This window comes from Caloenas nicobarica, chromosome Z (genome assembly GCF_036013445.1).
Source record: "Caloenas nicobarica isolate bCalNic1 chromosome Z, bCalNic1.hap1, whole genome shotgun sequence".
Taxonomy (NCBI): domain Eukaryota; kingdom Metazoa; phylum Chordata; class Aves; order Columbiformes; family Columbidae; genus Caloenas; species Caloenas nicobarica.
The window spans coordinates 5405586-5419454 of NC_088284.1; the positions used below are offsets into that span (position 1 = coordinate 5405586).

The window sequence follows — 13869 nt, forward strand, 5'->3', positions numbered from 1 at the left end:
TGCTACTGTAAAATGGTGATGTGGAAGAGGTTGCTTCTTAACAATTTCTATTCTGAGTTAGATAAAAGGTTTTCTAGCCCAAAGCTCTTTGTCCAGCATTGTTCAGAAGGAAATACTTAGTAAACAGTAAAGAACCAGTGAACTTTGTGATTTATCTTCCTTGATTCTTAGAATCAGCAAGGCAGAGTTGCCCTGAGCTGTGCATTAGATTCAGACTGTTGTGTTTGATAGCAACACATAAACTAATCCTTCATAAGGATTTAGGTATCTAAATGTAGTCTATTTGACTTTGCTGCTCAATGCCTTTTTTTCCACTTTTGGAGACATTCAGAGACTGATCTTGCTTGGAAGGGATTCTAATATCTAATCAAACAAACAAACAGCAAAACAAAGCAAAAAAAACCCACCACAACAACAACCAAAACCCACAAACAAACAAACAAACCAACCACATACAAATTCTATTTATATTTCTATGAAAACAATATTAATTTGAAAACTAATTAAAATATTGCTTTTTATGAAAAGCTTTCTCTTGCTTGTTATGAAAAGTGGGATAAAAGACCATAAATCAAGATGACAGAGAGAAAACAGAGATTAAATATTTTCTTATTTGCTAAGTTGTTCTCCTAAAACATTATAGAAAAAGCAAGCATATACAGAAGAATGAAATGTGGAAATGGGGACAGTCACCCAAAGGTAAGTATGAAAGTATTTCCTGGTCATGAATGGATTGGATTATGAAACCCAAGGTGTTGCCAGAACTAAAACTTTTGAAAGATGCACAAGGCAATGATATAGGTTTCTACAAGAACACTGGCGACTAAACAGAGACCAGAAAAAAATGTGGGACAGCTGCTGAAATTAGTGAGTGGCCTGATGATGAGGAACATGCAAAGGACTAACACACTTAGGACTTTATCTATACCAGCCTTTAAAGGCAAGCTGTGCTCTTATGCCTCCCAGGTCTTAATGCCTCCCAGGAAAGCCTGAGGAAGAGACACACTACCCTTAGCAGAGGGAGACCAACAAGGGATGAGTTAGTTAAGCTGGGTGTATGCAGTTCAGTAGAACAGGATAGGATGCATCTGAGCATGCTGAGGAAGCTGTTCTTTGTTACTGCGCGGTCATTCTGTCACCTCTAAAAAATCTTGTGAGATGCCTGATAACTAATAAAGGGCAAACGTGACATCTATTCAGGAGCAACATAATCACTGAGAGATTTTCTTGCTAACTTTCCTCAACAACAAATAGACATATAAAAACATATGGGGATTGCTATCAGGTTTTTTCTGCAATCAATTATAATGGAAAAAGAAAATGAAAATATTATTCTGCCTTCTTTCAGCTTTTAGAAAAGTTTTATTTTGTTTCTATCCAGATTTGATGCTTGTTCTCAAGTATAACATCTCTCCCAAGAAGAATGGTGATTTTGTTTCAGAAGATTTCTTACCACAGTTTTCAGTTAAGTCTTAGTCATAATACATAAGAGAGTATTAGAGATTGATATCAAGCTTCAAAGTGCTATAAGTATGACAAATCTTCACATTAATACTCAGAATTGATTTCCTTTTAAGGAGGTGTGATTTTGTTTTGTCACTTCCCTTTGGCATTTACGGACTTGGTAATGTTTCATATTTTCCCCTTATTGAGTAGCAAATAACATCTAGTACTGTTCCTGAATAATTTTTTAAAAAGCCACTTTTAAGGCAGGAAACAATTAAAAAAGATATTAGTGTGCCAACTGCACAGGTACACAGCTGTTTATTTTATAAGAGAAACAGGCAAAATATAAAAATAAAACCACTGAAAAATCTGTAAAACCTTTAGGTCCATCTCCATCTACCTTTGAACCCAGTCGAACTTGAATTTTAGTTCTGCTTACTGTAGGGATACATATAAACTGTTAAATCTGGAGTGGGACTTGAAATAAAAAGTGAACAAAGAGATTTAATAAATCTTAGTCATTTGGCTTGTATATGTAATATGTATACATTATTACAGCAAGGGTTATAGTATGTTTACTGGAAATTGTATTTGTTCTTTTTCTGAGTATATATTATTATGTTGGGGTTCTTGGCGAACAGAGGAAAATAAACACTTTTTTTGAAATCAAATAAAAGGTTTATTTATGTTTGACCTTGGAGTCCTTGACTCTGTAATGAGCAACCATGCCAAGGGGAAAAAGCTGAGAAGCAAAAGTCAACATCAAAAAAATAAGAATGGAAATGACTGAGTTAACAACAGAAAACCAAGTAGATGTCCCCAGTCCAGTTTACAAAGAATAATTATTGTCTCTGAAAACGGATCACTGCAAACATGACGCTAAAGTATTTTGGCTGTTTAGTCAAATACATCAATAGCAACAATATGTCATAATAAAAAATTGCAGAAGGAAATTCTTTCTTACCCTTAAAGTCATAATTTTGCCCAGTCATGAACCAGAATGACTAGGTAAATTACTTTGACTCAAGAATGGCAGTGTCTAAAAGCTGAAGACTTTGTCTCTTTGCAATAATCCAATATAAAAATTAGGAGGCCAGGTTCTCTTGGGAGTCAAAGAAAGTCATGAAGAATTCTTGGGAAGTGATCCTCTGAGTTCTCATGCTGCAGGAAGTCCCTTACTGTGAGTAACTTAAAGAGGGATACGTGACCTAATTCCTTCTTGCCATGAATGGCTATAAATGGATGTACAAAGTTCTGAGTACTTCCTATAGGTGGATAATCTCACTTAAGCAGAGTTAATTCTTTCTAAAAGGCTGTGCATAATAATCATACAATGTCACAGTAGGTGATTTATGAAATCTCTAAACCAGGAAGACAGGTTATCTGGGCTGAAATTTAGGTTCTATGTCAAAACATCTACTTTTAGTTGCCTACATGGGATCTAGTGGCTTCATGCAGTTCTGTAAATGTTCAGCTCTCTCTAAACCAGATAAACAAAAAATAGTTAGTTAGATAATTAAAGAGAGAACTATTTTTCATCAGCAGAGGCAATTTGTTGTCCATTAATTGCATTGACTTGCTCACCATTATCCATTACAGGGGCTCAGTGGCCTGCAGCTATGCAGACAGCTAAATTCAGGAGCCTTAATCCACAAGTTTCACTCCACTTAAGGTTTCCATTGTCTGCTCAGCCTGAGAGGTTCCTGATCTTGTTCAACTCTTCCTACAAAGGAGATTACCTTACTAATCATGGTGCAAAACAGCCTTTGGCGGTTGATGCAAAGAGAAGAAAATCAGGGCACAGGGGATCAGAGGCTGCAGAGAGACCCTAGCTGTGTCAGGAAAACTTGGAATCTGAGGGTGAATAAGGGAGAAGGAGTAAGTGTCTGTGTTTAGTCATTAACACTTGCCCATATCTTGGAGACCCTGGGTATGGTCTCCAGTTGGGTATTACTTTGTTTGTTAATCCAGTGGCTATCTAATACAGATGGCAGGCAAAGACCTGGGAACGGAGACAGATCTCCACTTATTTTCTCTCCCAAACCAGCAGAGTGTAAAATTTTGTTTGACGTCTTCTGTTTTTCTCCCCACTGCTGCCCTACTTCTTACACACATAGTTTCAAGACAACAGGATAGAATATGGCCTCATCTACCCTACGCTGTAGCTTAGTAGTTAATAAACTCTCTTGGGATGCCAGTGGTGGTAGTTTAGAGATTTTGAAATTCTGAGTAAGTCTCAAAGCAGAATCTTACCCTTAAATTGCCTATTAGTCTGCTATTTCAGAGCTTAGTCTATGAACTTTTTCCTGCAGCAGGTGAAATATTTTGAATGATATATAAGAAAGCCCTTGGGTAAAAGATACATCATGAATAAATGATAATGGTCAACAGGAAAGTCTATTCACAGGAAGTATCATCAATCAACATGAGTGACTATTGGGGGAGATTTAAGGCTGAGACTTTTAAAAGAGCATAAGCAATATATTCCCTTCAATGTTCAGCAAGAACTGAGGATATATCTGTAATGTAAACTGTTTTAAAAACTCTAGCCTAAATTCTCAACACAGTGAAAAATACAATAAGTGATATTGTATACTGCTGCTCATAGAAACGGTCCAATGTTGATAAGTGTATTTCTTGCTTTATCAGACCTTCCTGCATCTTAATATCTCTAGAGAACTGATTCTGTCAGGAGAATTCTGATCCTGACCGACTGTTGCCATGGTGTTGGGTTATTCTGGGCTGTGATCAAGAAGAGCAATCAAACTTGAAAAAGAAACTGGCTTTAGAACATATTCTTGAGCCACAGCTCTTGAGACTAGTTTGTGAAAACAAAATCTTGAATTTTGTACAATGTTGCAGTTAAATACTTCTGAAAAACCATACTTATAATCAGAAGTGTTGCTGTGACAATAAATACATGCATAAGTAGAGGAAAATGCAGGAAAAGAAAACTAGGCCAGTTCTCACACTATTTGAAATTGTTCCTTTTCATTTAATGGTATTACCCCACATTGAGCTGAAACCCCCAGCTTCTCTGAAAGAATTTGAAAGAGCATAACTTTTTGCAGATTCTATTCCTGTTTTGCTAGGCACTGTTCCAAAGCGGCTGGGAGTCAATTAATATCTTTTTGATACTATTGAGCTTTTGAATTAAGTGCATAATAAGGAGTTTATACCTGTCTGCAGTCACTTGATACTCATATAGCTCTTCTTTTACACCTGTCAGCTTTCATTCAATTGCAGGTCATCTATGTGTACTGAAAGCACTGCAGAAGGTTCTAGAAATAATGTGCAACAGTATTTTCTATATGTAGGCACCAGCATAATAAGTTCATATTCTAAGAAGATAGACTTCCTTTAATGCAAAATGTTTAAGAAAAAAAAAGGTCTTAAGAGGAATCCTGGTGATGTATTACCCAGGATGATGACCAAAGAAGGATGAACAAGTTTCAGCAAGCAGTATTTAAAACTGTAAAACAAGCAATGTGAAATTATGTAGGGAATGGGGGAATTTTTTGGCAAGTTACTTATTTGCAGGTGGATAATTTTGTTTGCAAAATTACTGAGCATGTTCTTCCTGTTCCACAGGCAGAATTCACAGCCATGAGGGACCAATATATGAGAGGCGGAGAAGGCTTCATTATCTGCTATTCCATCACAGACCGCCAATCCTTTCAAGAAGCTGCTGAGTTTAAGGAACTAATTTATCGTGTCCGGCACACCTATGACATCCCCTTGGTACTTGTGGGAAACAAAATAGATCTTGAAGAGTTCAGACAAGTAAGCAAATTCTCTGCTGTTTGTGTTGTGGTTTTCTTTGGTTACCTCAGGGATTTCTGTAGCATATGTTGTACAGTACTGCTGAGAATTATTAGCACAAGATGAGATTTAATGAAAGAACAACACACTAGGATTTATAATAAATTAAGAACTTGGCAGTACTTTTCATTCATGTTATGGATCTTAAAGTAGACTTGGCCAATCAATGTATTTACTTGAAAAGGAATGTCACTTTTTTTGTTGGAAGTTACATATGTGTCCAACATGGAAGGAGATTGTCAGGATCTTTGTGGCAAAACCCCTGTTTTCTTGGGAAGTTACCAGCCATACAGATCATACAGGTGTTTGGTTGATTGGTTTGTTTGTTTCATAAAGATACTACATTCAATGATTTCTCAAACTCAAACTGAAAAAAAAATCTAGTTAAAATGGATAAATATATATAAGATTGTCTTTGACTGAAAAGCCAGTGGCTGTGTTCTTAGGGAGTTCAGGTAACATGAGAACATCCAAGATCTGAATGCACTTTGATCTGTATACAAAACTTGAACCACTGCCACCCATAGAGCAGTAAATTTATTTGACTATGACGGCATTGTCTGTGGCTCTCTCAAGGCCTTTGCTCATTCTTTTACTTCCTTTCTGCTTCCTACTTGCTGTTTATGTTGACGTATGTGTGCAAGGGAGTGAGTCGGAGAGAGAGTATCTTAGAAATTGCTTGGTTGTGACCTGATACTGAATGGGAAATATCCTTAAACCTAAGCAGAAACTTCAAAAAGGGGGAGAAAAAGATTTCCCTACATAGAAATCTTAAGAGGCTCTTTATGCACATTACAATTACTTTCAAATGACTGAGTTCTGTGCAGACATGTGTAACAGTTAAATAAAATGGGGTTTTTCAGTTCATTAGCATCTGTGCTCACATGATCCTGCCTACTCTTTTCCACTTATCTTGTCAATCTTCTCCCCATTTCTTTGTCTTCTTTCTTCTACCTGAAGAAAATCCAAGGTAGTGTTAAGCCTGAAATTAGTCATCAAGATCTAATGATCTACATTTAAAACTTCACATTTGTTTCCAAATCATTGACCTTCCCCATAAATCAGACTGTGCAAAACCTTAATGGTGACAATCCAGGTGCAGTTTGACACACAGCTTGAGACTTCAAACAACAGTGCCATATGCAACATAGAGTTCAATCTGTGCAGCTTATAGGGCAGTTCTATACCAGATGGGGAGTGATGTGGATCGAGTTGTTCTGCTGAGCAAACAGGACACTGCACCTCACCCCAACAAAAATGGGATATAATTGATCACCTACAGTTACCTATAGATGAGGTTTTCAGGAATGCTTTATTCACTAAATGATATGATAACTCTCAGAAGAGAGTTATATTTGGCACTACCTCTTTCTGATCTTGTGTTTTATTTGCCATTTATATTTTAATCCCTGTCAATGCACACAAAAATGTATGTCCAATTTAAATGTTTTACATGGGCCTTGATGATCTTGTCTGGTCTCCCAAAATGGAAAATCACTGTGCCTGAGTGCCTGAATTAAATATCACAAGCAGTACTCAAGATTAAAGGGCATGGGGAGGCTCTTGGGAATTATATTAGAAATTATGTCTTTGAGATGTGACAGACACAAAAAAACTGTCATACAAGGTTGTCACTGAAGATCTTGTCTGAATGTGTATCAAGGCAGTTCCAAATCATGGTCCTACCTTTTTTCAAAAGTTTTAGGACTTAGGTCTTCAGAATATTTTCCTCTATAACCCCTCTACGGCTGTCAACAAACACGGCAAAGTCAGAAGAGTTTTCTCAAATATTCTGCATTCCAGGCTTTGAGCCACGGGACACTCTCATATCGAAGACTAGTAAGATAATACAATGCAAATCTACTCCTTTGAATAAAGCTCTTGAATATGTCTACAGGAGCAAGTAGCACAAACCAACAAGAACAGAACTGTATAAAAAAAAAAAACCAGCTTACTCTGAAGTCCACAGTTTGGAAACTGATATTTAGCTTTGGACTAGCTCTACTCCAGGGCCATTGTCTCCATGATTTGCTGGTAATGAGGTGTACAAGTTGCGCTCCTGAAGCATATCTTCACTTAAATTTCATCCATAGTTCAGGTAATGTTCTCAGAGACCACTCCATAATTCAAAGCAAAGTACGGTTAAGTGGAGGTGACTAGGAGATACCGCTCAGAGTGCCTCTCAGACCTCAAGTGAATCACTAATGCATGGGAGGTCATCTCTGTGTCCAGCTTTAAACACATATTAATGGATTTTGGCAGCTTATTATTTCAGTACTGGGAAGTGAGGTTGTGCTGTATGTTTAACAAACACTGAAACATGCTATATCTATGCTTACCCATTAGGTTAAGCAATATCTAAGTAACTTGATGAACTGTGGGAAAGTAGAGTGAAAGGAATATTTTCAAGGTCATGTACTGTAGTTACAGCTTCATTAAAAGTGCTTGGATGGTCTAAAGTGGTAGCCAGCTAATTGGGGTGACAGAAAAAAATGGTCTGACGATGCATGGCATTAACATATCAGTGAAAAAACAGTGAGGTATACAAACATACCAAATGCAAAGAACTGAGCAATAGTAAGTGTCAGAATGCAATTACCCAGATTGAAATTCAGCCAGGGCACCAGGGCTAATATTGTTGCTTTGATTAACAACATTTTTGTCCTATGAAATTCATTAAAGCTACTGTAATGTTATTCATGGTATGTGGAAACATAACATTAAGTTCGACATTCCCGGGCATCATTTCCATTTAATGTCAATTCCACAGTAATCAGACAGGATGTAGTAGTTCAGCCAGACAAAGCTCTTTTTCAAAATGTGATCCCCTATACAATACGATTAATGATGTATGTCACTTGCCTGAAATCTATCAACAGGACTACAAGAATAAAACCAATCTGCAATTAAAATTTTGTGCTAGGAGGAACACTACTGAAAAATTGCACCAAAAAGCTTTTATTTTTAAATAATGTTTTTATTTTCTGATGGCTTCAATGAAATTTTTGTTGTCTTTAACTATGCCTGCCTTTTTTAATGTCTTAAGAAATGGGCTTGTCTGTACTTCTTAAATAAAAAATAATAATTACATCCACCAGCCTAAAGATTAAACACTTCCCATTTTCTCTGAAACAATGCGGGGGAACAACTGTGAAACAACTATGGAGAAAAAAATATCATAACTTTTTATCTTGATATGCATATTCAATCTGGTGGCAAGGCTTCTGCCGTTCTCCATTCCTTTCCATTCATTCCTGCTACAGCTGCATCTAGTCCTTTCTGACCATGTTCCATTTTGTATTTAAAGATTCACTGGCAAAGTGAATGAACAGAAGTGGTTAAGGCATTCATCTGTGCTCATTCTTAGATTTTTAGCCATTGCTTTAAGAAATATTCAAGTATCATATATATTTTATCCAACATGTGTTTGTTGTAAAAAGTAGAGTACTAAGTGCTTCGTTAGATATAATTTTAATTTCAGTGTTTTTTTAACACGAAAGTCCTTAGATTAATAAAGATAGGTTGTATATGACTTGTAATGTCTTTAGAATTCCAGAAACATTTAGGACCAGCAGATATGAAGTACAATAGATACTTCCACTTCAGGTAAGATTTGTCACTTTACCCCAGATGAACTTCTCATTCTTACTGAAGTTTAAAATCTGTATAATGGATAAGCATCTAATTAAAACACATTCATCTTCAAAAATACAATAAACAGCTGATCCTATTTGAACTCTGGCCATGCTAATGTTAAATTGCAGCTTTAATTAAAATATTTTATATTAAAGACACGTGGCACTGGTGAGCATTGTTTGAAACAAATATACATAAGACTTTTCCTACTGATCATTGCAATATATTACATTCAGCAATTCAGAGGGTGACTACTATAACTACATAAGCTCCTTTGAACAATGTACTGTAGCCCTGAGCTAGAAAGAATAGATGTTTCCTGGCAGCTTTTTCGAACTTTTAATGTGGATTTGAGAATCTCTCTAGAATTTCCACCTATGTAGAAATTGCATATCCTTTATGGAGCAGTTTTCCTTATACTCTTGTTGGACCGCAGAAGAATAAGCTGTGGGGTCAGTTGAATCTATGGATAATATCATGTCCATTGAGTCCGAGGTTAACAGGGCAGCTCACGCTTCGTTCAACTCCTGGTCTCCCTGGGAAGCCTGTCATCAAGGCTGTTAGTTTTGCCAGTACAGTCTTGGTCCTGAAAAGTTTTTTATTCTTCCACACATGAATAGTCTTATTGGCTTCAAGCACAAATATGAGCAGGGGCAGTATTTTGAGAGCATTTTCTTCCTTCTCTCTCCCACTACAGCCTCCTTCCTTCATTAAAAATATGAAATCAATATGAAATCTGTCTTTAACATGGAACAATATCTTATTTAATTATAAGGGATTTATTATATTTTATTATACAATAAGATAATTCTCAAATCAGGATTACAGTAGCTCTGTACGTTCTTATGATCTGAATCAGCTGCCCACAGAACATTTTTACTTCAATGAGGTTTTATTTTGTAATTTGTTCAAGATGAGCTGACTGGTTATCAGATATTGTGAGCATCCATTTTTAGCTTTTTTGTTTTGACAATTGTTCTATTTTCATGCCAGCTCCCAAAAACATTAAATACCTGTTGAGTACTAGACAGTGTTATGGGGCTTTGTTTGGTTTGTTAGTTTGTTTTAAATTGTTTTGTTTCAGTCTCTTTTGCATGAATAACTGTTCAATATATTTCAAACATAGTCAGTCTATACTTTCTGGTGCCTGGCTGAGACACTGAAAATACTTACAGAATATGAGATTATATTTTATTTCATTTTCCAGCTCATGACTATGAAGCACTGTTTACTAAACGCTCTCTTACTCATAGCAGTCATTAAACTGCAGTATTCTGAAATTGTTACCTTAGCATCAAGCTGAATTCCTTTGCTTTTGTGGTTAAAACAGCTCTCCATTTTGTAAATGTCATTTACCACCAGCAGTTCCATCTTCTCTTAAAAACATTTAAGAGGTTGTCTACTGAACGTTCCTGTTTCCCATTTCTCAGGCCAGTGCCCTACACAAAGGGTGAAAGATTTCATTGTTTTTTCTGAACTCTTTAACTGCAAGTCAAGGGAAGTGCATTTACTGTTATTTAATGACAAAGAATCGTATATTTTTGAGTTAACATTAGCCTAAATGAGTTGGCCAGATGCTCTGTGAAATCTATACAGAAAAACATAAATTATCACATATCGTAGAAGTGTATTATAAAATAAGATTAATCTGTCTATGAAGATGTCTGTCTGTCTGCAGACTGTAAAGGGAGGCAAGGACAGCTATCCTCCCAGCCTTTATACAGCAATACTTGGGTGAGACAAAGACTAACAGAATTGTTTGTGATGTCCATTCAGTTGAGAATGTAAACTCACTGATTCATTCTGTTATTATTGTTGCTACTAACTACAGACAGCATGGTCAGGTTTCCTTTGGTATTTGAATGAATAGAATCTAATAAAACATCATTGTTAGGTGGCAGTCCCTTCTGAATATCAGTGTGAGCTCTGATCTTACAATATCTCAGATGCATTCAGGCAGGTTTAGTCTAAATAACAACTACAAAAACCATAGTGGTATCCTTAGTGGAAACAAGCCAGCAGAGACTATGGCACTGAAGAGAAAATTCTTCAAAACTATGTATTTGAATGTTGCAATTAGTTTTTTGATTAATTCCTTCATACACCTTGATGTCATCTTGGCTCTTCAATGTCCATGGACCTCCATGCAGTTCAATTTCACTGGCATAAATGCTTGCTGAGGATGAATTACATTTGTAAGGAGGTGCTTTAGTCACTCACATTCACTTATGTAAATATTGCCTTTCCTACATGAAATCACATCATATTCTTCTTTTACTCTTCAAGTTCTGAATAATGTAAGCCACTTTTGCTGTTTTGATGGTGCCATGACAGTTGTCTGAATATTTGGAAATAAAAATATTGAAGTTGTCATGAAGTTTTACTATCTTAGAAAACTGTCAAACCTTTGATAATGATTTTCTTACATTACCAATATATATCTGGATTCTGTTTTATTCCTCTACACCTCTAATTTCTATTTATTTTTAATTGATTTTGATTTTCCAACATTTTTTCACACTCTTCATTGTCCTAAGAATTCTTCCTTACATCATCTACACAAAATCCATTTGTGTTTGCTCTGCCCACCAAAAAGGTTATGCTTGTCTATGCCAATGCAATTATAAAAGTCAGTTTGGGAGTTCTAGTATCTTGGAAGGAAATTCTACTATTATTAACTCAACTGTATCTAGCAAATGTTCTTTTATGCAAGGTTTACATCATTGTCATTACAATGGATTTATATTTCCACAAAAAAGCCCAAACCACATCTTCATATTACACAGGCTGAAAATTGTAATGTAACTGTTGGGTCATTTTTCGTAGAATCATAGAATTATTTTGTTTGGAAGAGACCCTCAGGAGCACTGAGTCCAACTGTAACTGAACTTTAGCACTAAACCATGTCCCTGAGAGCCTCATCTCCAAATCTTTTAAATCCCTCCAGAGATGGTGACTCAACCACTTCCCTGGGCAGCCTATTCCAGTGCCTGACAACCCTTTCAGTGAAAATTTTTTGCTTATTATCCAATCTGAACCTTCTCTGGTGTAACTTGAGGCCATTTCTTCTTGTCCTATCACTTGCTACCTGAGAGAAGAGACCAACACCCTCCATGCGACAACCTCCTTTCAGGCAGCTATAGAGAGCAAGAAGGTCTCCCCTCAACCTCCTTTTCTCCAGGCTAAACCCTCCCAGATCCCTCAGCTGCTACCCATCGAACTTGTGCTCCAGACCCTTAACCAGCTTTGTTGCCCTTCTTTGAACTTGCTCCAGCACCTCAAAGTCTTTTTATAGTCAGAGGTCCAAAACTGACCCCAGGATTCAACGTGCATCCTCAACAGTGCCCAATACAGTGGGACAATCACTTTTACTGGTCCTGCTGACTACACTGTTCTTCGTGCATGCCAAGATAATTGTGTTAAGCTCTAGTGAACTATCCAGTAAGATCTGTAATCCCTTCATCACAGAGCAGAAGACGTTTGAAACAAACAAAGATGCAGATAGCAAGCTGCTCTATAAGAGAATAAATAATAGCTGAACTGCAGGTAAAAAACCCCCAAACTTTTATAAGAGAAAACCTGGATATTCAGAGATAAAGACAGAGGCAACTAATTGCTTGTAGCCAAAGCAGAACAGAAAACATGTAGCAAAGGATATACACTAGGGATGGTGCTGCGAGGTCACATCATGGCCAGAGATATTAAACAGCAACATGCTTTATGTTGTTTTAAAAGTCTCCCAGTACTTAATTACCTTCATCCGGTTTACCTTCACCATCCAACTCAGAGGGCATAGAGCATATAAAATCATGTAATGAGAGCACAGAATGTCCTGAGTTGGAAGGGACCCACAGGGATCATTGAGTCCAACTCTTGTCTCTGCATATGGCAACCCCACAGTTCACACCATGTGTCTGAGGATGTCGTCCAGTCTCTTCTTGAACACTGTCAGGCTTGGGACCGTGACACCTCTCTGGGGAGCCTGTTCCAATGCTCCACCGCTCTCTGGGTTAAGAACCTCTTCTTAATGTCTAGCCTAAACTTCCCCTGGCACACTTTCCTGCCATTCCCTTGGATTCTGTCATTGGTCACTAGAGAGAAGAGTTTGGTGTCTGTCCCTCCTCCTCCCCTTGTGAGGAAGCTGTAGATCGTGATGAAGTCTACTCTTAGTCTACTTTTCTCCAGGCTGAACAAACCAAGTGACTTTAGCCGCTCCTCTTACGGATTCTCCTCCAAACCTTTCACCAACTTTGTAGCCTTCTTCTGGACACTCTGCAGTAGCCTAATATATTTTTAATTCGATGGCATCCAGATCTGCACACAGTGTTCCAGGTGAGTCCACACCAGTGCAGAGCAGAGTGTCTTCTTGATCTAGATTGCTCCTCACAGTGAACTTGGACTATGAGATTTGTCTGTTTGGTATGTAAATTGGGAGATTAGCTGTTGTGAAGACTTTAATGCACTTTTATTTGTCAGTCATGCCATCAAGATAATTCTTCTTAACTAAATCAAGCAAGTGATGTTGGAAAACTACCCACACAATCCTACTGCAAAACAGCCTTGTGCAGGGCTTGTTTGTGAAAAAGTCCAGGATGTTGTTGCATTCCTCAGAGTCTCTCAGAGGGAAACCCATTGGTTGCACAGTGACCACAAAAAGACATACAGCTTGCAAGGAAAATCACAGTGGGATCATTTGTTGAGTGGATAGGGCTTAGGAAGAAGCCTGAAAAATTTCCTGTGCTGGAAATCAAAGTTTGCAAGGAAGTTAATTATCCCTGAAGGACTTATTTTTTTTAACCAGCAGAGAAAGTTGTAAGTAGACAGCTGTGTATGACTCTCACTTTGGTTCCTGTCCAGCTCCAGGACCGGTGCTCCAAAAGTCTGGTTGCAAAATTCCATTTTATTAATTTTCAGTTTATTTGCTGGAATGTTCATCATCCTGTCTGCGAATCTTCCTCTTGCACA

The 13869-nt window shown here is 37.3% G+C and overlaps 1 protein-coding gene across 1 annotated transcript in view; it reads left to right on the forward strand.

The window, feature by feature from the left end:
* RIT2 (Ras like without CAAX 2) overlaps nucleotides 1-13869 on the forward strand; it is a 184670-nt gene that overhangs the window by 94178 nt on the left and 76623 nt on the right. Inside the window, exon 4 of the mRNA XM_065657149.1 lies at nucleotides 5038-5229. Within this exon, the coding sequence (XP_065513221.1) occupies nucleotides 5038-5229 (192 nt within the window). The remainder of the gene's footprint in view (nucleotides 1-5037; nucleotides 5230-13869) is intronic.